At 42.2% G+C, this 18,215-nt stretch overlaps 2 protein-coding genes across 2 annotated transcripts in view; both read right to left on the bottom strand.

Moving 5' to 3' along the window:
- The window catches only part of Metrn (meteorin), an 11,723-nt gene extending 1,392 nt beyond the window's left edge, over positions 1 to 10,331 (bottom strand). Inside the window, exons 1-2 of the mRNA XM_011498464.1 lie at positions 10,159 to 10,331; positions 789 to 1,329 (exon numbers count right to left, since the gene is read on the bottom strand). Of these exons, the coding sequence (XP_011496766.1) occupies positions 789 to 1,329; positions 10,159 to 10,280 (663 nt within the window). The 5' untranslated portion in view covers positions 10,281 to 10,331. The remainder of the gene's footprint in view (positions 1 to 788; positions 1,330 to 10,158) is intronic.
- A 4,927-nt stretch (positions 10,332 to 15,258) lies between these two features.
- LOC105361331 (uncharacterized) overlaps positions 15,259 to 18,215 on the bottom strand; it is a 21,250-nt gene continuing 18,293 nt past the window's right edge. Inside the window, exon 3 of the mRNA XM_011498463.1 lies at positions 15,259 to 15,510. Within this exon, the coding sequence (XP_011496765.1) occupies positions 15,462 to 15,510 (49 nt within the window). The 3' untranslated portion in view covers positions 15,259 to 15,461. The remainder of the gene's footprint in view (positions 15,511 to 18,215) is intronic.

Here is an 18,215-nt window from a genome sequence, read left to right on the forward strand (position 1 = left end):
TCCCCCCCCCCCCCCCGCCACCCCCACCCCCACCCCCTCCTCCCGCAAGCCGCCCGTCCCCCTCAAACACTATACGATAATTGTCGAAAATTCGCGACGGTGACAAAAGTTTAAAGATCGAGAAACTCCCAATGGACAATAGCATAATAGGATAGGATGTGAGATGTAAGTGGGTAGCGAGAATCGTGGCGAGCCGTGATTTTAAATTCCAATGGAATATATAATGGAGAAGGTGCGAACGCTTATAATTGTTCGTTTATAAATGTTCGTTGCTCGCACGATATTCTCTCTCGTACTCTTGCCATTCGATTGATTCGAGATCAAGACTTTCGTATCCCATCCATCCGTAGGCAAGAATGCTCGATCTCACGTACGTCCACATAGTTCATTAATAATCGTGGATTTATGGACACAAGAGGCAATTAAACGCGCTAGGGAAGAAGTTCCGATATTTTTATAATAAATAAGCTGGACGTGTCGATTGATTATCAAGCAGATGCTCCTTAAATGGCAATTTCTCAATTATTTATCACGAATAAATAGCCAATTCTAATGAAAAGGAGTGAATGAGATTTGACGAAATTGGCTGTTCGTAGCAACGTTTACACATACGCCCGGACGTACGTAATGGAGAATTGGTGGCTGATTTTTGAACGTCATTGTCCACGTTAGCAGCCTTCGAGGATAAGCGAGTGTGGACATGGAACATTGCAGAGTCGCTGTGAATGACGTGGATTCGGGGTGCGATTAAGCTAATGAGGGGACTGTACGTCCGCAAATATACTCACTTCGTTCTCGTCGATGCGCCTGAGCGTCTTGGTGACCCTAAGCAGGAGCTCGGCGCTCTCGAGCTCGGGCCGTCTCTCGACGGCGCTGACGGTGCCCCTGGCCACGAGGTCGCTCTGGCAGTAGGCCTTGGCGAGCTCCTCCCTGCTGCACGGCCGGCATTCGGCACCCCCCTCCTCATTCTCATCTTCCTCTTCCGGCTGCTGCAGCTCCAGGTCGTAGTGAAGTTTGACCTTGACCCTGCCCGCGGCCGGCGCGAGCTCGTCGGCCTCGACGTAGAGGGCGGCGATCTGGCCTCGCGAGCGAAAGCATCGATGGAGGGCCTCGTGCTTGCCGTCGCCCGGGGCGTACATCAGCCGCAGGCTGCCCTTGCCCTCGAGGTAGACGCGCGCGGGGCCCGTGGCCTTGACGCAGCCTCGGAAGCCCCGGGAGCTCTCACCACCGGAGAGGACGACCCTCAGAGCGCCCCGGGGATAGCGCCAGGAGACGGTGCCGCGAGAGCAGCGCAGGTAGACCGGGCGAACGCCTTTGCCACCACCGCCACTGTAACATGAAATAAAGGAAACGTTACTCGGTTAATTCTTGAGATCGGACAATGACTGAATTGTCGTGACTAGGAGGAGGGATGTGCCGGGGGGGGGGGGGGCGCGCTCGAGCCCGCCGCTTCCTGTTCCCACTGTGCCCCGGGAGTTAGAGAGACTTTTCTCGGTTAGCACGTGTAAAGTCGCGTTCGATTTTACTTTTCTTTTTTTTTTTTAAATTTAAAAAACTTTTCTTACATCGCCGATTCTTTCGTAATTCTTAGAAGCGCTGGAGTAGCTTTTACTTGTTGGCTGTCGGAAGGTGTCAGAAGGACGGTAGTCGCGTGCTACACACACGGGGGGAGAAATAATTTCGACTGCTCACGTATAATAATAATAATAATAATAATAACAACAACAGCAACAACAGCAGCAACAACAACAACAACAACAACAACAACAACAACAACAATAATAATAACAATAACAACAATAATAAATAATAATAATAATAAGCCGTATGTGCGTATAAAAGCATCATATGTCATAATGCAAGTACGAATGAAAATATTCCAAATGTAATTGAGGATGACGGTGATGAGGACGACGAGGGGAAGTCATATTCGAATCGGTATCGCGAAGGTCACAGTCGATGTTGTAAGCTCCTCGGCGCCGTGGCATACGGTATCCCGAACGGCGATCCGGGCATGAAAATAAAATCATTATTTCTCGATAATCGTTGGCTGGTTGTATTATATTATTTATTGCGGATAATATCCTCCACTCGAGTCCTGTAATACAATTTTCGCTTATAACGTAATCCGTGCTTGGACGCGTTTGCCAATGCAATTATAAGAGGCGAGAGTGTGAAATGCCGCGGTCGATGAAAATAATGGAGCACGACGCGTTTCAGCGGTGTTTCTCGCGTTAGTGCATTGGCGATGAAATGCCTCGCGGTGCATGAAATAGTAAAGAGCAGCGATAATGGCGGCCATGGTGCCGGGGTCGACCCCTCCGAGCCAAACTACTTTTATATTTTAACGTCCGATAGCACTTGATTGAAGTGTTAGGCTAATTTATTATCGGCGTCAAGCCGTTTGCATGTAGGCTAGATGTTTACAAACACGTCAGTCGTAATTGAAGAAACAATGCGAAATTGTCTGTGAATTATGAATTATTTATTAGATATTTTATCGGATTTTCGATCAATTAACACTCTACTGTGCTTCAATTGCACGTACATTGTTATTGTGTAAAGGGGCCGAGGTAGCGTACTAATGTACACATGTCGCGTTGGTGGTTGAGCGACTTGCGTCCTTACTCCGGCAAGATACATTTCCTGAAATTTCTCAGACTATTAAGGTAATTTCATCAAAATGAGTATAATGATATTTTGAATAAAATAAACAGTGTCCCTCTCGTAGGGCACATTAATATTGTACACGAAACAATGTACAACGTCGTTGTAATTTAAGGCTGATTACGATAATTGGTAGTTGTGCCGAGACAGGCTAAAGGCAAAAGTAAAAAGTGACGTGTCAAAAACGTTATTAAAAATGACATTGTAAAAGGATTGGAGTAGATTCCTCGAAAACTTTTCAAAACATGATATGGTATCTCGCAGAAGTCTCGTGTCCCTCTCTATTCTTTTCACTCTCCTCCCCTCCCTTCTCTCTCTCTCTCTCTCTCTCTCTCTCTCTAACTCTCTAACTCTCTAACTCTCTGTGGACTTTTGTCGGAGTATGAATAAATTAAATACAAAAGTGTCGCTCGGCTCGGCACGAACCATCGATTTTCATTCTAGTGGGATATTGCCTTTCCACGGCGGCAGATACGATTTATGCACGTGTTATAGTGACTTCGAAGCAAACACTCGCGTTTCCCTATAAAGTGGCAACGAGATAGGATAGCGGGGAAGGAGAGATGTGATGTGGAGATGAAGTGGGGGAGGGGGGGGGTTTGCTCCTGTTGTACCGAGAGCTGGACTACTCACTTGTGTTTGCATTGACCGACGTGTGTGTGTATATGGAAACGTGAGGGTTGGGGAAGATTTTCTATTTTATCATACGTCTTTCACGCGTGGTAATGATGGAGAGGAGTAGGGGGAGAGATAAAAGGTTTTTATCATAGTATTTTTGATAAAGAATGTTCGACCGTTCTATTCTACCCTATCATCATTGCACTTCCGCCGACCAACGAGATTATTTTGCGCTAACAAATATTGCAGAATTTCACTTTTCTAACTTTTTGATTTTTTGTAATGCCTAAATGGGGACAAGATTTTGTTAAAGTTGAACAAAATAACAAGTGTACGATACATGAAAATTGACATTCGAATGCACCCACCTTGGTTGTTTTGCGCTCTTTGGCGTTTCGACAAAAGTTTGTCGAAATTAAAAACATAAAATTGCGCCAATCAAGCTACCGAGCCTAAAGTCAATTAGCCGTCGCTCGAGTGAAATTTCGAAAATAACCTCGCATACAAAAGACATAAAAATATATAAAATTGTGCGTCATTGACCATAGGCATTACGCTTCTTTCATCCTTTCTTTCCTTCCAAGCTCAATTATATGTATAAAGCGGTAAAGTGTTCTTGTGAAAAACGTGTGCTCGAAAAATAATAGTTGGCATACAAATGACAAGGGCAATAATAATTAAACTATGTAGTCGAGTGGATCATTAGAATGAAATACGGAGGAATACGAGAACTCGAAGAACGCGGGGAAGAAAAATATTTTCAATCCCGTAGCCGCTCGAGAACTCTCCAACCAAGTCCCGCTGAAATTTACTTTGCCTCATTGTGTACTTATCATAAAAAGTAAAGGGGCCGAAGGAAGAAAATGAGGAAAAAGTGATTCAATGATTCGGAACGGACCGTAATTTTCAATGGCTACCTTAAAAGGCTCTTCACCTTAAGAAAAATAAAAATGATACGACCAACTTTCCGCCAACAAACTTAAAATCTATAAACGACGTCCCTCCTCCACCACCTACCTCTCTTCTTGTCTCCTTGTCATTGTACCCTGGCACGCCCACCTCCCGTGCACTTTACATATTGGGAGGAGGACGAGCACACGATGGGTAATGAGGAGCGTGTTGCAAAAGCCAACACACAGTCGGGGAACGCACTCGTATTCTCCCCTCCCCCACCGCTCACTCTCTCTCTCTCTCTCTCTCTCACTCTCTCTCTCTCTCTTGAAACCGGTTCTCGCGGTGTATCCTCCTAACCGCCCCCTATCCCGCTCCCCCACGAACGCCCCCTCAATGTACATACGTACGCGCGACTGGTTTGCCTTTTAATAAGATGTGAGTGCGAGCCGCGTACTAGGCCCTCTTCTCTCTTTCTCTCTCTCTCTCTCTCTCTCTCTCTCCCTCTCTCTCTCTCTCTCTCCCTCCCTCTCTCTCTCTCTCCCCCTCTTGCGCTCGTTCGCATGCGCTTATGAAATCATCGTTCGACCCTTTTTGCGTAGCTCACGTTCCCGCTCTATTTACGGCATCCTTCTTCCCTCCCAATCTTGTCCTCTTATACGCGCGCAAGGCACTAATCTCGTTTTTCGCTGTGCATCGTGTCATTGACTTCGCGAAGAGAGAGAGAGAGAGAGAGAGAGAGAGAGGAGAGAGAGAGCGAGCGAGCGAGCGAGCGAGAGGTGAGGTGAGGTGGGGTGGGGTGGGGGTGGAAGAAGAGACGTACGCGCTTTGTTGCTCTTGTTACAAATCTTCCACATATTTCCCGCGCACGCTCGAGTTAGTTTATATTTCTGAGCGACTTTCTAAATAATAATACCATTCTCTAATTTTCGAATTTCTATCTAACAATCGACCTCCGTTACGTTAATAAATACCTGGACTCGTTATGCGTATAAAATTATTATTCGTCTAAATTCTTCTCCTAGCTGAAATATGAGAGATTTAATTGATGGGGTGGGAGGGGGGTGTAAGCGGGGTCAAGGGAAGGAGGGACGACAATCGTATTTGTGTTCACTCGAAAGAACGTAATTTAATGAACTGTAATTTTTACAATACGACTTTATTATACCTCTTTTAACAATTATGCTCCAATTGATCGATCAAGCGAGAAAAACAGCATCGGTCCATCCAAGCAATAATCGAGGATAGGGATGAGATGGGGGTGGGGAAGGAGTAGGAAGAGATGACTCACGCGCCATCAAATGCTACGTCATATAATTGCTATTCTTTTCTGATAGAAGTTATCTACGTTTCCAGCGAGTACCATAAAGTATTTAAAGTACTCGAAAGAGTACGGGGGCAATACGCGCTCTATTGTCATTTAGTTGTAAGCTCTTTTTGCCGACACGTTCCTTCTCCTACGAATGCCTTACTTCGTAATACCAAAGATGCGCGAACTTCGTGATAGCGACCCTCGCATCCAATAAGATTTAATTTGTATACCTCCTAATGGGGCCTTGGGGGCCGCTTTCTTACTCGCACCAATTCGTAGAACTCGGGGAATTTGCTGATAGGGCGCAACTTCTTTTAACAAGGACAAGGAGGAGGAGGAGGCCGTGGGACCACGTGCGACCATTTCCCCACTGGCTCTCCTACCTCGTATTACATGACAACAGCAGCAAAAATAAATAAATAAATAAATAAATAAATAAGAGCTCGTCCACCATGCGGAGAAAATTCGATTACGGACTCAAACGCTTCGACACTGTTTAAGGAGATTTGAGAAAAATGTCCGATATCACAAACCGTGCTGCAGAGGTATGCGCGTCTCACTCCACGTACAAGTGCAAAACGGCAAAACGGTTGAATATTATAAACGTGTTAATGCCCGATCGTTATCTCCGCCTGTCAAATTAACGTTTAAGCCATTTGGATGTAGAAATTAATATATGCGACTCTTAGCGGGAATCTTTCGTCGGGGTTGGCGAACATTAAAAAAACATCGTTCGATCGGCTACGACGAGTCAAGACAAATCATTTTGATATACCGCGCGATCAACACATCTTTTCCATTTATTCAATATTAATTGTCTAATCACTTGTTTTTAACTCAATTTCGACGTACTTTGTTTCTTTCATCTATTCTTATCGATTTATTAATTTATTTCTATTATCATTATTATCATTATTATTATTATTATTATTATTATTATTATTATTTTTTTATTTTATTTTTTTTTTTTTTTAATTCATTGTATTACAGTATAATGAATGTACAAGGTGATGAAAGTTATTTTATGTGTGTTACAACTTCGATTAGCACTGATTGCGGAAAGATTAATGGGAGCAAAAGTAAATAATAAGTACGAGTAAATTAATCAAAGCTTTAAAGAATAAAGAAGCAAGCAATTAAAGCAATTAAATGTAATATTAAAATAAATCATAAGAATTCACCGTTATTTTTTGTGGGATTAATCGCTTGACTTTGAAAATTCAAAGAATATTTTATCTTAATTTTTTACTAATAAGCCGGCCGAATATCCTGTACACTACTAATGCTTTACAAAACAGGTCTGGCGTCACATAAAAAAAAACTCATAAATTGAAGTAGTATAAGCGAAATTGAGCCACTAAAAAGCATTAATATTAATTTATATCTTCCGATTCCTAAGCAGATTTAATAAGGAAAAAAAGGAAAGGAAAAAGAAAAAAAAAGTACGCTTTTAATATTGATGATAATATTGGGAAAATAAGATTAAAAAATGAGCGTAAATCCTTGGAATTAACCGGAGATGTCCAATAATGTTTTTTCATCTCTGTCCTTTCACAGTTATGACGGTTTGCCAAAACTTGATTTACGTACAAAAATAATTTTTTTTAAATTTATGTTTTATTCATATAGAAAAAACTTCAATTTAACCCGCATACTTAATCCGATATACGCGCGCGCGCGCGTGCGATTGATTCCAAAGGATCGTCGAATCGACGTTTATGCCGTAGAGTTATAACATAAAATGATTCTAATTAATTTTCTTTCGATATTACGAAATTTCAAATGTCTGAAGAGGAGGGAGGGCCTTTTAATAGGCCGAGGAGAGAATGTAAAAAGTCATTACACATTTAAGAGATGTAAAAGTAAATAGCTATTTGTGAGAAATGGCCGGGAGGGGGTCATCGGTCGAGCATCGACTTATTATCAATGGAATGCCTTAAAGGGGGAGGAACGACGAAGCGAATGTACGAAAGATAGAATGATCGACGAATGAGGGATTTGGACGTGATCCGTTGCGGAATCATAGATGGATTAAAATACTATTGTTATTAATAAAAGAATAAATACTATTCGAAGGAAAGTCGAGGATCGTCGGGGCCAGAAGTCAGCTGTTCCCGTTGCATGCGACAGTGAATTATGATTCTCCTTCGTACTCTCGGTATGATCGTGAAGACGAAGAGGGAAAGGGGGATATAGGAGTCATGTTGTGAGCCTTACGGGTAGGGAACAGGCATGGGGACAACAACAAAGGAAAGTCGGCGGGCCACGGTGGTAGTGGTGGCGGTGGCGGTGGCGGTGGCGGTGGCGGCGGCGGCGGCGGCGGCGCGTAGGCGAGTTCCGTTAATTTGCGCGGACGCGGAAGTAGCGGCCGGGGCTCCCCGGTCACGATTTAGCGACGCTTGCGCATAAGCGAGCGGGTATCGAAGAAAACTTTTGGAAGACGGATAATGGGTGCTGCCGTGTCCAGCTGTTGCGAGATAATAAGACGCGGTGGAGAGGGTCTTGGGGTCGCGACGCCTTTCTCGCCTTTTTCATCGAATCGAGAACTTTGACCTCCGCGCGAATGTTATTCGTTTCGCGCAAAGATCAGGCGCACGCGCAATTAAACGCAACGAGTCTTGTTGGCTCGTGGCAACATCTCGGCAAAACGACAATACACACGGCTTAGCGAATTATTGCAAAATCGTCCGTTTGTTGGCAGTGGGAATTGTGAAAACGCCGATGCTCGGTAAATGCGTGCGAAGTTAAATGCTTCGATGCGTGAATGAAAAAGCAATTGGCCAATTTTGCTGCACTACGCGGTAAAAGAATGGCGAATGAACAAAATTTCAACAAAAGGAATCCGCGTTCGCCGCGATGCTTACTTCCAACGACTCAGAGATCGCGACTTTCTCCGTTTAATAATAAAAGTACGTAATTGCGAGATCGCTCACAACGTAGTATGCAACTTAAGAATTCTAGAACATCTGTACTAAGGCAATATTCTTTTTGCCACCCCCCCCCCTTTACCAATCGAAAGTATCCCGATGTCCATTCATTCTATTACATTTGACATTAGTCATAAATTAAAGAATACAAATTATTAGTAATGAGGTGTTTTTTTTTCCATAGATACTATGGCGTTCTATGCTAGGCAACAGAAGGTGATTTAAAATTTCAAAAACCAAATTTTGCACAAAAGTCTTGTTCGCATTAGAGACAGAATCGACACACCTCGACATATGCGGTTCCATTTTATTATTTCAATCGAAATGTATTTTTTGCGATATTGGATCTCTTTATATTCTCTCTTGTTTTTTTTATTACATTGACTATGTTAAATTTTTACATTAGTTGTTTTATTTACTGGCTAACTATTGCCAAAATATTTTTATTCATAAATCAACTAATATACGCAGAAATAGTCAATAAACCAAAATTATATCTTTTCATCGTACCCATTAATTCATCCACAATATAAAAATATAATTTTGCTAAGCGAAAAATATTATCCAGACAATTGACGGCAATTTAACGACACTTTATTTTATTCCATTTTACATAATAATAATAATGATAATAATGACAATAGTGATATTATTAATAATATTGATGATGATAATGGCAATAAAAACGATAACGATGATAAAGAAAAACATTATTACTTTTTTTTTCCAGAAAGTAACATGCACGGTAATTATTTCCGTAATTGATAAATTCTCTTTGTTTAGAAAAATAGACAAAGATTTAAAGAAAGAAAAAAAAGAAAGAAAAAAGTTCGCAAATATTGCATTATTGCGCGTCAGAGAGTACGTTTTAAATTTACAATATTAATGTAAACAAAGGATTTTGGAAGGAAAACCGACCAGTTGCTTTGTTTCAAGGTTCCCCTTCATCGAACATTTTCCTTACACTTTACCTACCCTACAAGCAAAACAATGGCTTCACGCTTGGAAATGACTTTTTAAAATTAAATCGATTTCTTCCAATACCAGTGTTCAAAAAAAAAAAAAAAAAAAAAAAAAAAAAAAAAAAAAAAATACCGAATTGGGAGGGGTAATAGATGCCTGTAATTTCAAAATATAAACAACGAGGAATGTGTCGTTTAATTTCGTTAGCTATGACTCCTTAACGTCTCAACTGCTTTTACGAAAAATCTCTGTGAGGACGACGATCGCGCGCTCTTGGAATTAAAGGAGAAAGAAAACTTGAGCTCCTCGAGTACTTACTTGGCCAATATAACCGAGGCCTTGGAGAGTTTCGAGTGTTTACGTTCCGAACGATGCTCGCAATTACTTCGCGTACAGTGGGACGGCAACACGTATACGTCCCGCAGTCATTAAGCTTGTTGCGCGTAAATAAACTCGGCTAAGAAAAAGTAACCGAGCGCACAGAAGAAGGACGACGAGGGGACGCGAGAACCGTCCGACAACAGGAGAGCACGCGTTATCGTTATCGTTATCGTTATCGTTATCGTTATCGTTATCGTTATCGTTATCGTTACCTTTATCGTCATCTTTATCGTTATCGTTATCATTATCCTTATGCTTATCGTTATCGTTATCGTTATCGCTATCGCTGTCGCTATCGTTATCGGAGCCATTATCATCGTCGTTATCGCGAATCATCGCCGAGGTCGCATCCAGGGCTCGGAGTCGAGTCCAACGGACAACGATAAGAAATAAACTGACCTGCCAGTCCAATCGCACTGATCGGCTGGTGGAACTGAGGAGCGAGAGCTCGCGGTCGGCGCCGCGGAGCATCCGGCCAGGGCCAGAGCCCCGAGCGAGAACAGCAGCGTACACCACCTCATCGCGACGTCTCTTTCAATCCGCACTCTCTCTCTCTCTCTCTCTCTCTCTCTCTCTCTTTCTCTTTCTCGCTAACCCTGGCTGTCTTCCTTCCTTCCTTCCTTCCTTCCTTCCTTTCTCTCGCCTGCTCTTTTTCGCTCTCTTTCTTGCTCTCTCTCGGGCTGGCGCTCACTCGGCGCGCGGCCTCATCATCCCGCGTGAGCCAAAGCCAGTCCTCGGATTTCAGTAGAGGGGCGACAAAGAGAGGAAAGGGGAGAAAGCACAACCACTCGCGGATAGTCAAAGCTCGCGCGCCTCGCCGTTGCGTAGGTACGGCAGGTAGGCGGATCGTCGCGCGCCTCTCGACATCGTCAACTCGTCCTAACGAGAGCTGAAGTCGAACTGCCGCTGCTACCCGCTCGGCCCGCGGACCGAGAGCCGCTCGAGCCCCCACCACAAGCTCAACCCCCTCTCTCCCACTCCTCTCTCCATCTCTCTAAACCACATACGCGCACGCACGCAACTTACTGTCGCTCTCTCTCTCTCTCTCTCTCTCTCTCTCTCTCTCTCTCTCTCTCTCTCTCTCTCTCTCTCTCTCTCTCTCTCTCTCTCTCTCTCTCTCTCTCTCTCTCTCTCTCTCTCTCTCTCTCTCTCTCTCTCTCTCTATCTATCTATCTATCTATCTATCTATCTCTCTATCTATCTATCTCTCTATCTATCTATCTATCTGTCTATCTATCTATCTATCTATCTATCTATCTCACTATTTTACTATCTATATCGCCATCTCTATCTCTCTGGTCCTGATGCTGTTGCGCACCTCGCCCTCCATCCGCTCCCTCGTCCCACCAACTCCTGCACGCAACTCCTCTCGCTATGATCCTCCGCTGGCTCCGTCTGCACTTCCGTGCGTTCGTCGCGCGTTTCCACTCGGATGGACGTTCGAAGGCACCACGGCGACTCCCTCCATCGATGATAAAATGACCGTGGCGCAGCAGCATCTTCTTCACCCTTAATCCTTTACGCGATGCTGAAATGTAGTGATCGTAAGCGAATTAAGGGCGCCGAGGTTATGCTTTCAGGCGCCTTCATCGTAAACGCGAAATACGGAACTCGAGGCAACAGTTTTTTCTCCTTCCACTCGCTCTTTATCTTATTATTACTCAAATCCTTGGAAATATATTTGTCGAGCATCTATTTATCTTTCTTACTTGCAAAAAGAGATCATTTAAACGTCGGGATTTGGAGAGGGCGGGGGGATTGGCTGGATTTTTCGCGGAAAAATTCTTATTTGCCATGTATTCGCCCAACGACCATCTGATGTAATTTGTATTGTTTCCTTCGAATTTGTTGACAACAAAAAAGTAATTTGCCGATCTTTTTTCATTTTGCTTGTCCCAAATTCCATTGATCATCGTTTGCCTCTCTTCCATTCTGAGAAATTACGTAATCTTCCAATGTTTTTCGAAAATCTCTTCGTAACGAGTATGTATAGAAGTTGTATAGAAGGAAAGTTAGTTAGCTCACTTTTTTACCTTTTACTTCGGCTTCTCGTTCGAGCTTCCATTAATATTAAGGCGTTGATAGTATTAGTACTTCTTCGAAATTCCTTATCTAACTAATTGCATTTGTGCGCCATTTGAATAACAATATGAACAATTATGTATTTAATATCATTGGAAATTTCCTTTATATGCAGGATTTGTGAATTAAATAGCATTTGCATAATACCATTGTAAAAAATGTCAATGAAAACAAAGGCAAATGATTTATAATGTAAGGCACAACAAGTGCCGACAAAAGATGTAATATTCCGCTCGTTACAATAAAACAAATTTATTCAAATTTAATTTTCTACTCATCTATGTTCCTACACAATTCACCACTACTTTTCTATCTCATAGAATCGAAACCAATGAGAAAAAGCAAAAATGTATGTACCATCCTGTTTTTCTCTCTCTCTTTTTTTTTTTTTTTTTTTTTTTTTTTTTTTTTTTTCAATATGTATTACGACTCATATCTGGAGTCACGTAAAAATCACTCTAGCATTGTGAATTTGAAAATTTTGCAGGAAGAGTTTACGTCCCTCAATGTAGGCAATTGCCAGTCTGCGCTGAAATTACGCGTACGGGAATTTACGTTCATTCGCTAGATTGAATGATGGAAATTTACACGTTATTGCAAATTTACCGAAAGACTGACAAATCACTACAGCGAATGTAGGTGCCCGTGGAAAATAAGGAAGTGACCAGTAATAGTAATAATTACCAAAGAGGCGGGATTTTCGTTTAAGTAGACATCTCCGTTCTGAGATGAACGGAATATTGCAAAATTACGCGGACTGCAAACAAATTGTAGAATCTTCCACTCCCGCCTCTGCCCATCATCTGGGCCAATCAATCGGCGATTAAACGACACCCGGCGAATTATTAAATATGCAGTCGCATAAAGCGCCAGACGGAACTTAAGTAACCGTGTCGTTGTTTACGAACGGGGTCTTGGTGCAGGGAGCACTCATCTCTTTAATAAAATGTATCGCGGAGTCGAGGATCGGAAATTTCGCTCGTCGTCGATAAATCCGCTTAGAAGTCGATTGGAAAGTCGGCGTCGAATCATCCGCCAATGTCGTCCGTCAAAGTGTCAAAATTACGCGCTTACTTGTACGATAAACTGGGAACGTGGACTGAGGCAGGCCCGGGGTGATGGTGGTGGTGGTGGTGACGATGCCGACGGGAGAAGGGGTGCAGAGATAAAGAACAAACCGACTGCACGAGCGCGAATGCACGAAGAAAGAGAGAACACGCGCACTCACGTAACGTTATATACGGCATCGCGCATCGTTCGCGCAAAAAGGAGAAAGAACGAGAGCGCGTATGCTGGAGCGAGAGAAAAGGCGGATATAATAAGGAGAGCGAACGAGACCAAGTCGAAGAAAGAGGAGGGACGGTCGGGTGGATGAGAGGCCCCATTACCGGCCACAAGTGCACATGCATAAGGCCCACGAGAAACAATATAATGGCCTAGGCTGGTTAGAGTAGCTTTCTTAGAGCCGCTCCATCGTCCCTTGGATTCATTCAACCACGGCATACTTTATGAACTGATTATTGCCACCACCGTCGAAACCAGCTCCATCGACATCGACCCTCATCCCCACACTCCCGGCCTCTTCATTCCTCACCTATGACCCACTACCGCCACCAACACCGTCACCACCGTCACCCAGTCGAGCCTTCGGGACACGTGCATGCGTGGACGTGCCTTCGGCCACGCGCTTTGCATACGCAATTATCGACATTTATTTGCTGTCTTCGTCCCTCTTTGTCAGGCACAACGTAAGGGCGTACGACCTCGTGGCTGCCCTCCCTCACCCTCGTCCTCCTGCCAACAGCCTAGGGCGCGCGCAGATTTCGCGACTCGCGCAGCGCATTTTTAAAACACACACGTTACAATCTCCTTCTCCATTATCCTGGACAACTTATTTTACGTACCTCCCGACCAAGACCTCGGCGTTTATCGATCGACATTCAACAGCGAGTCTTTAGCGAGTCTTTAGCGAGTCGTTTTTAACGAGTAATTTTTATTATTTACGCGCGTCTCGTACATGGAAGCGTCAAGAGGGTGCGAGCATATCCTATCGCGTGTTAATTAATACTCAGGGGGCTCGGAGGGTAGCCTCGATCGGGGCGTCGAGTCGGGCTAATGGGGGTTGACCCTGGGCGGGGGGCAGGATAATGCACTTCGGTCGTCGTACCGACGATAAAAATACGCGCGTTGAGGCGCGTGTCGCGCTCACGGTGTCCTTGTCCTTGTCTCGCGCGCCTCATTACGCGATCCAAGCCCAACACGCATACGGCAATCGCGACATTGTGTACATGCCTCAGCGCGCCTTTGTCCTCGACTTCTTCCCTTTAAGGGCGCCTGAATGACGTATTCTGCAATCAGGGCATTCAAAACGGATGGACAAAAACAATGGGCGTTGCTTTTATTCGCGCTGGCATACGTTTAGCAGCTTTTTCAGCTCCCGCCAACCTTTCGCTTTGCTCTCGATCGATAATTGGGTGATTTAATTAAGACTGGTTGGCTGGAAAGTGAATTCGTAATTTAAAATCTACTTCTTTAGCGTCATAATGGTTAAAGAAAACTTTATTCGTTTATATTTTTTTTCTTTTCTTTTTTTTTTATCCCTCTTCTTCTTCTCCCTCTTCCTCGTCTTTTCTCTCACAGCAAACGTATCACGGTCGATCATTGGATCGATCAAGAGAAATAAAGAACGAGTAGAAGACATACTCCTACGATTTCCTCTTACGAGCTAATCAAAATACAGCAATTTACATTGACCATTACAAATGTAATATTGATTACATTTTATTTAAATAGCAGGCATATAGATTTTAGAGCAATTTCACTTGCCTACATTCCTTAACTCCTCTAATATATATGATAATCACTTAGCTGGTTATTAATACGAATTTATGTACGTTTTCTACAAGTTTTTTGTACATGCCGAGCATAGTCCATTTGCGTTCACTGATAGTTAATTAATTATATTGAAAGAAAATGCTCATCAGTTTGCCTACTAATTAAATAATTATGTAAGCGAAGGCAAAATATTATCAGAAATTGTATTTATCATTCAACAAAAATTTCAATACTTGAAAAGTAGAAAAAAATAAATGTTAAAATATAAAAAACATATTAATTCCTTCAATTGAACAGACGATTCTTTTTCAATTAATATTTATTAGTCATGTAAATTTGCTTTAAATAAACATCTCATACCAATTCGTATTTAATTTATGCAATTCCAACATCTTTTCATTCCCAACAAAACCAGCGACATATTCTTTACATTAATCTGTAAATTTTTTTTGTAAACATCAGGCTTATAAAATACGCATAAGTATAAAAGTACATCATTTCAAGAGACCATCATTGCTCTCCTTGTACAAGTACGTATTTTTCCAACTAACTTTATTTTACAAAAAGTGTACGTATGGTGTTTACGACTGACAAGTGAGCGATCTATATATTAAGGTTAAAAGATAGCATTTTCGTCGCTGTTTTTTTGAATTTACCGGATGTGGTGCGGTGATAATTTTTGTCTGGGTTGGGAATTTATTTCTTATATTTTTGCTCGCTGACGTTCCGAGTAGGTTGAGACATTTTTTCTTGCTTGCGCTTCTAATAGAAGGCCTGCGTCGCACTCAAGGTGTGGCTATCATTTCGCATAGAACTTTTATTAGGCAATTCTTCCTGAAATAAAATTATCGTTCCTTTAAATTTGCGACTAAAAGATCATTGGCACGTTTTTGTTTCTTTTCTTAAATATTGACTTATAAACTTATGCAATAACTATTGTGAATAAAACAAAGTGTGGTGCAAAATTGTAAAACCGAATAAAATGTAAATCAACGAGTGTATTGTACCATAATCATGGATAATAACGAATTTCATAGTATTAAATTGTACGTGCATGCGGTATATATATATATATATATATATATATATATATATCATAGATGCAGTTGATACAATGTCTATTTAATATTTCGTTACGAGTATTGCGTTTTTCATAATCCAACCATTAGGTCTTTAATTTTTGTCTCGATTTAAGTATTATCGTGAAAAATTTTATAAATTTCAATTTCAACTGGAAAATAACGATAAATTATAAATAATATTTCATCTATCAAGACATTATTACTATTTACTGGTACTTACATAACGTTGATTCTATAATGTGAAACGATGATGAATAGTGATAATGATTTGTGAGGGTAACGTTTAATTGAAAATACAAAAGATTTAAAGAAAGTAACAATTTTATTATTGAATGTTTTTTTTTTTTTTTTATATTAAAATACTTCAATATCGAAGGCCATAATTATATGATATTGTTTTAAAAATTCATTTAAAAATCCAATTTATTCAAACCTATTATCGAAGCAACGTATTTAATGTACTCATGCTGGTCCTATTACATACATACGCGCGCGCACTAAACAGACGATTGTCTCTCTCTCTCCTCCTCCTCCTCCTCCTCCTCCTCCTCCTCATCCCCCCTCCACCTCCAACCCCCCTCTCTCTCTCGCTCTTTCTTCTCTTCGTGCACAATAAGCGAAATTAATTCACAAAGGCAATAAACCACGCCGGGCGAAGACAGAAGCGCATGTAAATGCGTAGGCGTGTTCCGAGAAGCGCAAAAGGGCTCTGTCCGTCTCTCTCTCTCTCTCTCATTTTCATTCGCAAAAAGAAATCACCCCATGCCCCCCCTCGAACCTCGGCTTAACCGTCCTCCCCCTTCTCGCCGCCTCTTTCACTCGCTCTGTTTCTATTATTTTTTGTTTTAGAAAAAGAGCAAAAGACCGAGAAAGATAGAAGGATTCTCTTAACCGTTCTTGCATTGTCATTCTTAACGAGGTCCACTTGACTCCAAGACGTCTGACGTCATCGAGTGGCTTTATTTTTTTTTCTCGGGACTCAGCGGTCGATTAAACGAGATCTACGAACTTCACGGTTTCGAATGTGTGCGAATGAAAATGAGGTTGAAGAATGAAGAATGTAGAGAGGAGAGAAAAATAACGAGATGTCAAGAATTTGACAAAAGTAAATGCACGCAGATACTATGTGCTTTTTCATATTAATCTTAACGAAGATTAAGGCAGCTCCATTATAATATTGTTTGTCAAGCGTATTTTCGCAATTGTTAATACTAGTAACTTTAGGGAGAAGTTTATGAATTTATAATGTGAATAGTGTACTTAAATTTATATCAAAATTCTAGCCTAAAAATTAATTCTAACCTTAAAATTCGCTAATTAAATAGTTTAAAATATTTTTGCCGATATAATATCGATAAAATATCATAGCCGACTATATTGTTTACCTGGCTTATATATATATATATATATATATATATATATATATATCGTATCCTAAGTTTAAGTGAAAGTGGCCATAATTTTAAATGAAATAGCGATTGGCGATTAGAGGTTAACGGAAACAATATAAATTTGTTGCTAATCTATAATATAAAATAATACAAACTAAGCGTACATCTTATGGATCTTACGGATCGTTGATTGGAACGAGACTGGACTTCACCGGGAAATAATCCCAATCCCACAATTAATTATCGCCGCATGAAAAATCCTTTCGCGAGTAAACGGCGCATAATCATTGCCATTTATCGCCAAGACGCGGACGTATAAAAGGACATATATAACCGCGATACCGAGGCAAGGCGTCGAAAAACTTATTAAGTGAACGTTGGAGTCTAGCGCGAGCTCGTCGTCATTAAAACTAAAGGCAAATAAAAGATCTCGGCGACATTAAGGCCAACATCGTGAGCTAACCCTACTTCGTTACCGAACAAATAATCAAGGAATGTCTTTCTTCGGGCGAGCGTAGCACAACGTCCAACCGCAGACTCGCCGAGCCCGATGAGCAATTAGAATTTTCAACTACACGCGCATTTTCGAAGTGTCCCGGGAGTAGATGAAGATTGACGCCGGGCGGAGGAGGGAGAGGGTGGGGCCGATTAAGCGGGCCGCGAGCGCTCGTTAATTGGCGAGAATTGGCGATCATCGGACGGGAGGGCCTCGACCCTCGCGCGGCTCCTCCAACAATTATCGACGCACATTGAAACCGATTGGCAATTGGCAGCAGCCTGGGCGGGAATTCGGCACCGATTGCTGTGGCCCCGTCCATGGTCCCTGCGTCCTCAGTGCTTATTGTTTTACATCGTTTTAATTGGTCGAATGGACGCGCGTTGATTTAAGCGACGACGGGGCTTCCCTCGCTCTTCAATGCTCCGGGCATTTGGATTAATTCTTCGGCGTCGAAGCGCGTCTCCCCTAACCCCGGCTCTTTTACGTTTAACGCATTAATGCGCTCGTGGCATTGGCGAGAGGAGCACGCTTCCTTCGCCCTGCCCGAGGTTCATTGTGCCGAGATTC

This window comes from Ceratosolen solmsi, unplaced genomic scaffold (assembly GCF_000503995.2).
Source record: "Ceratosolen solmsi marchali unplaced genomic scaffold, CerSol_1.0 scaffold30, whole genome shotgun sequence".
Classification (NCBI taxonomy): Eukaryota; Metazoa; Arthropoda; class Insecta; order Hymenoptera; family Agaonidae; genus Ceratosolen; species Ceratosolen solmsi.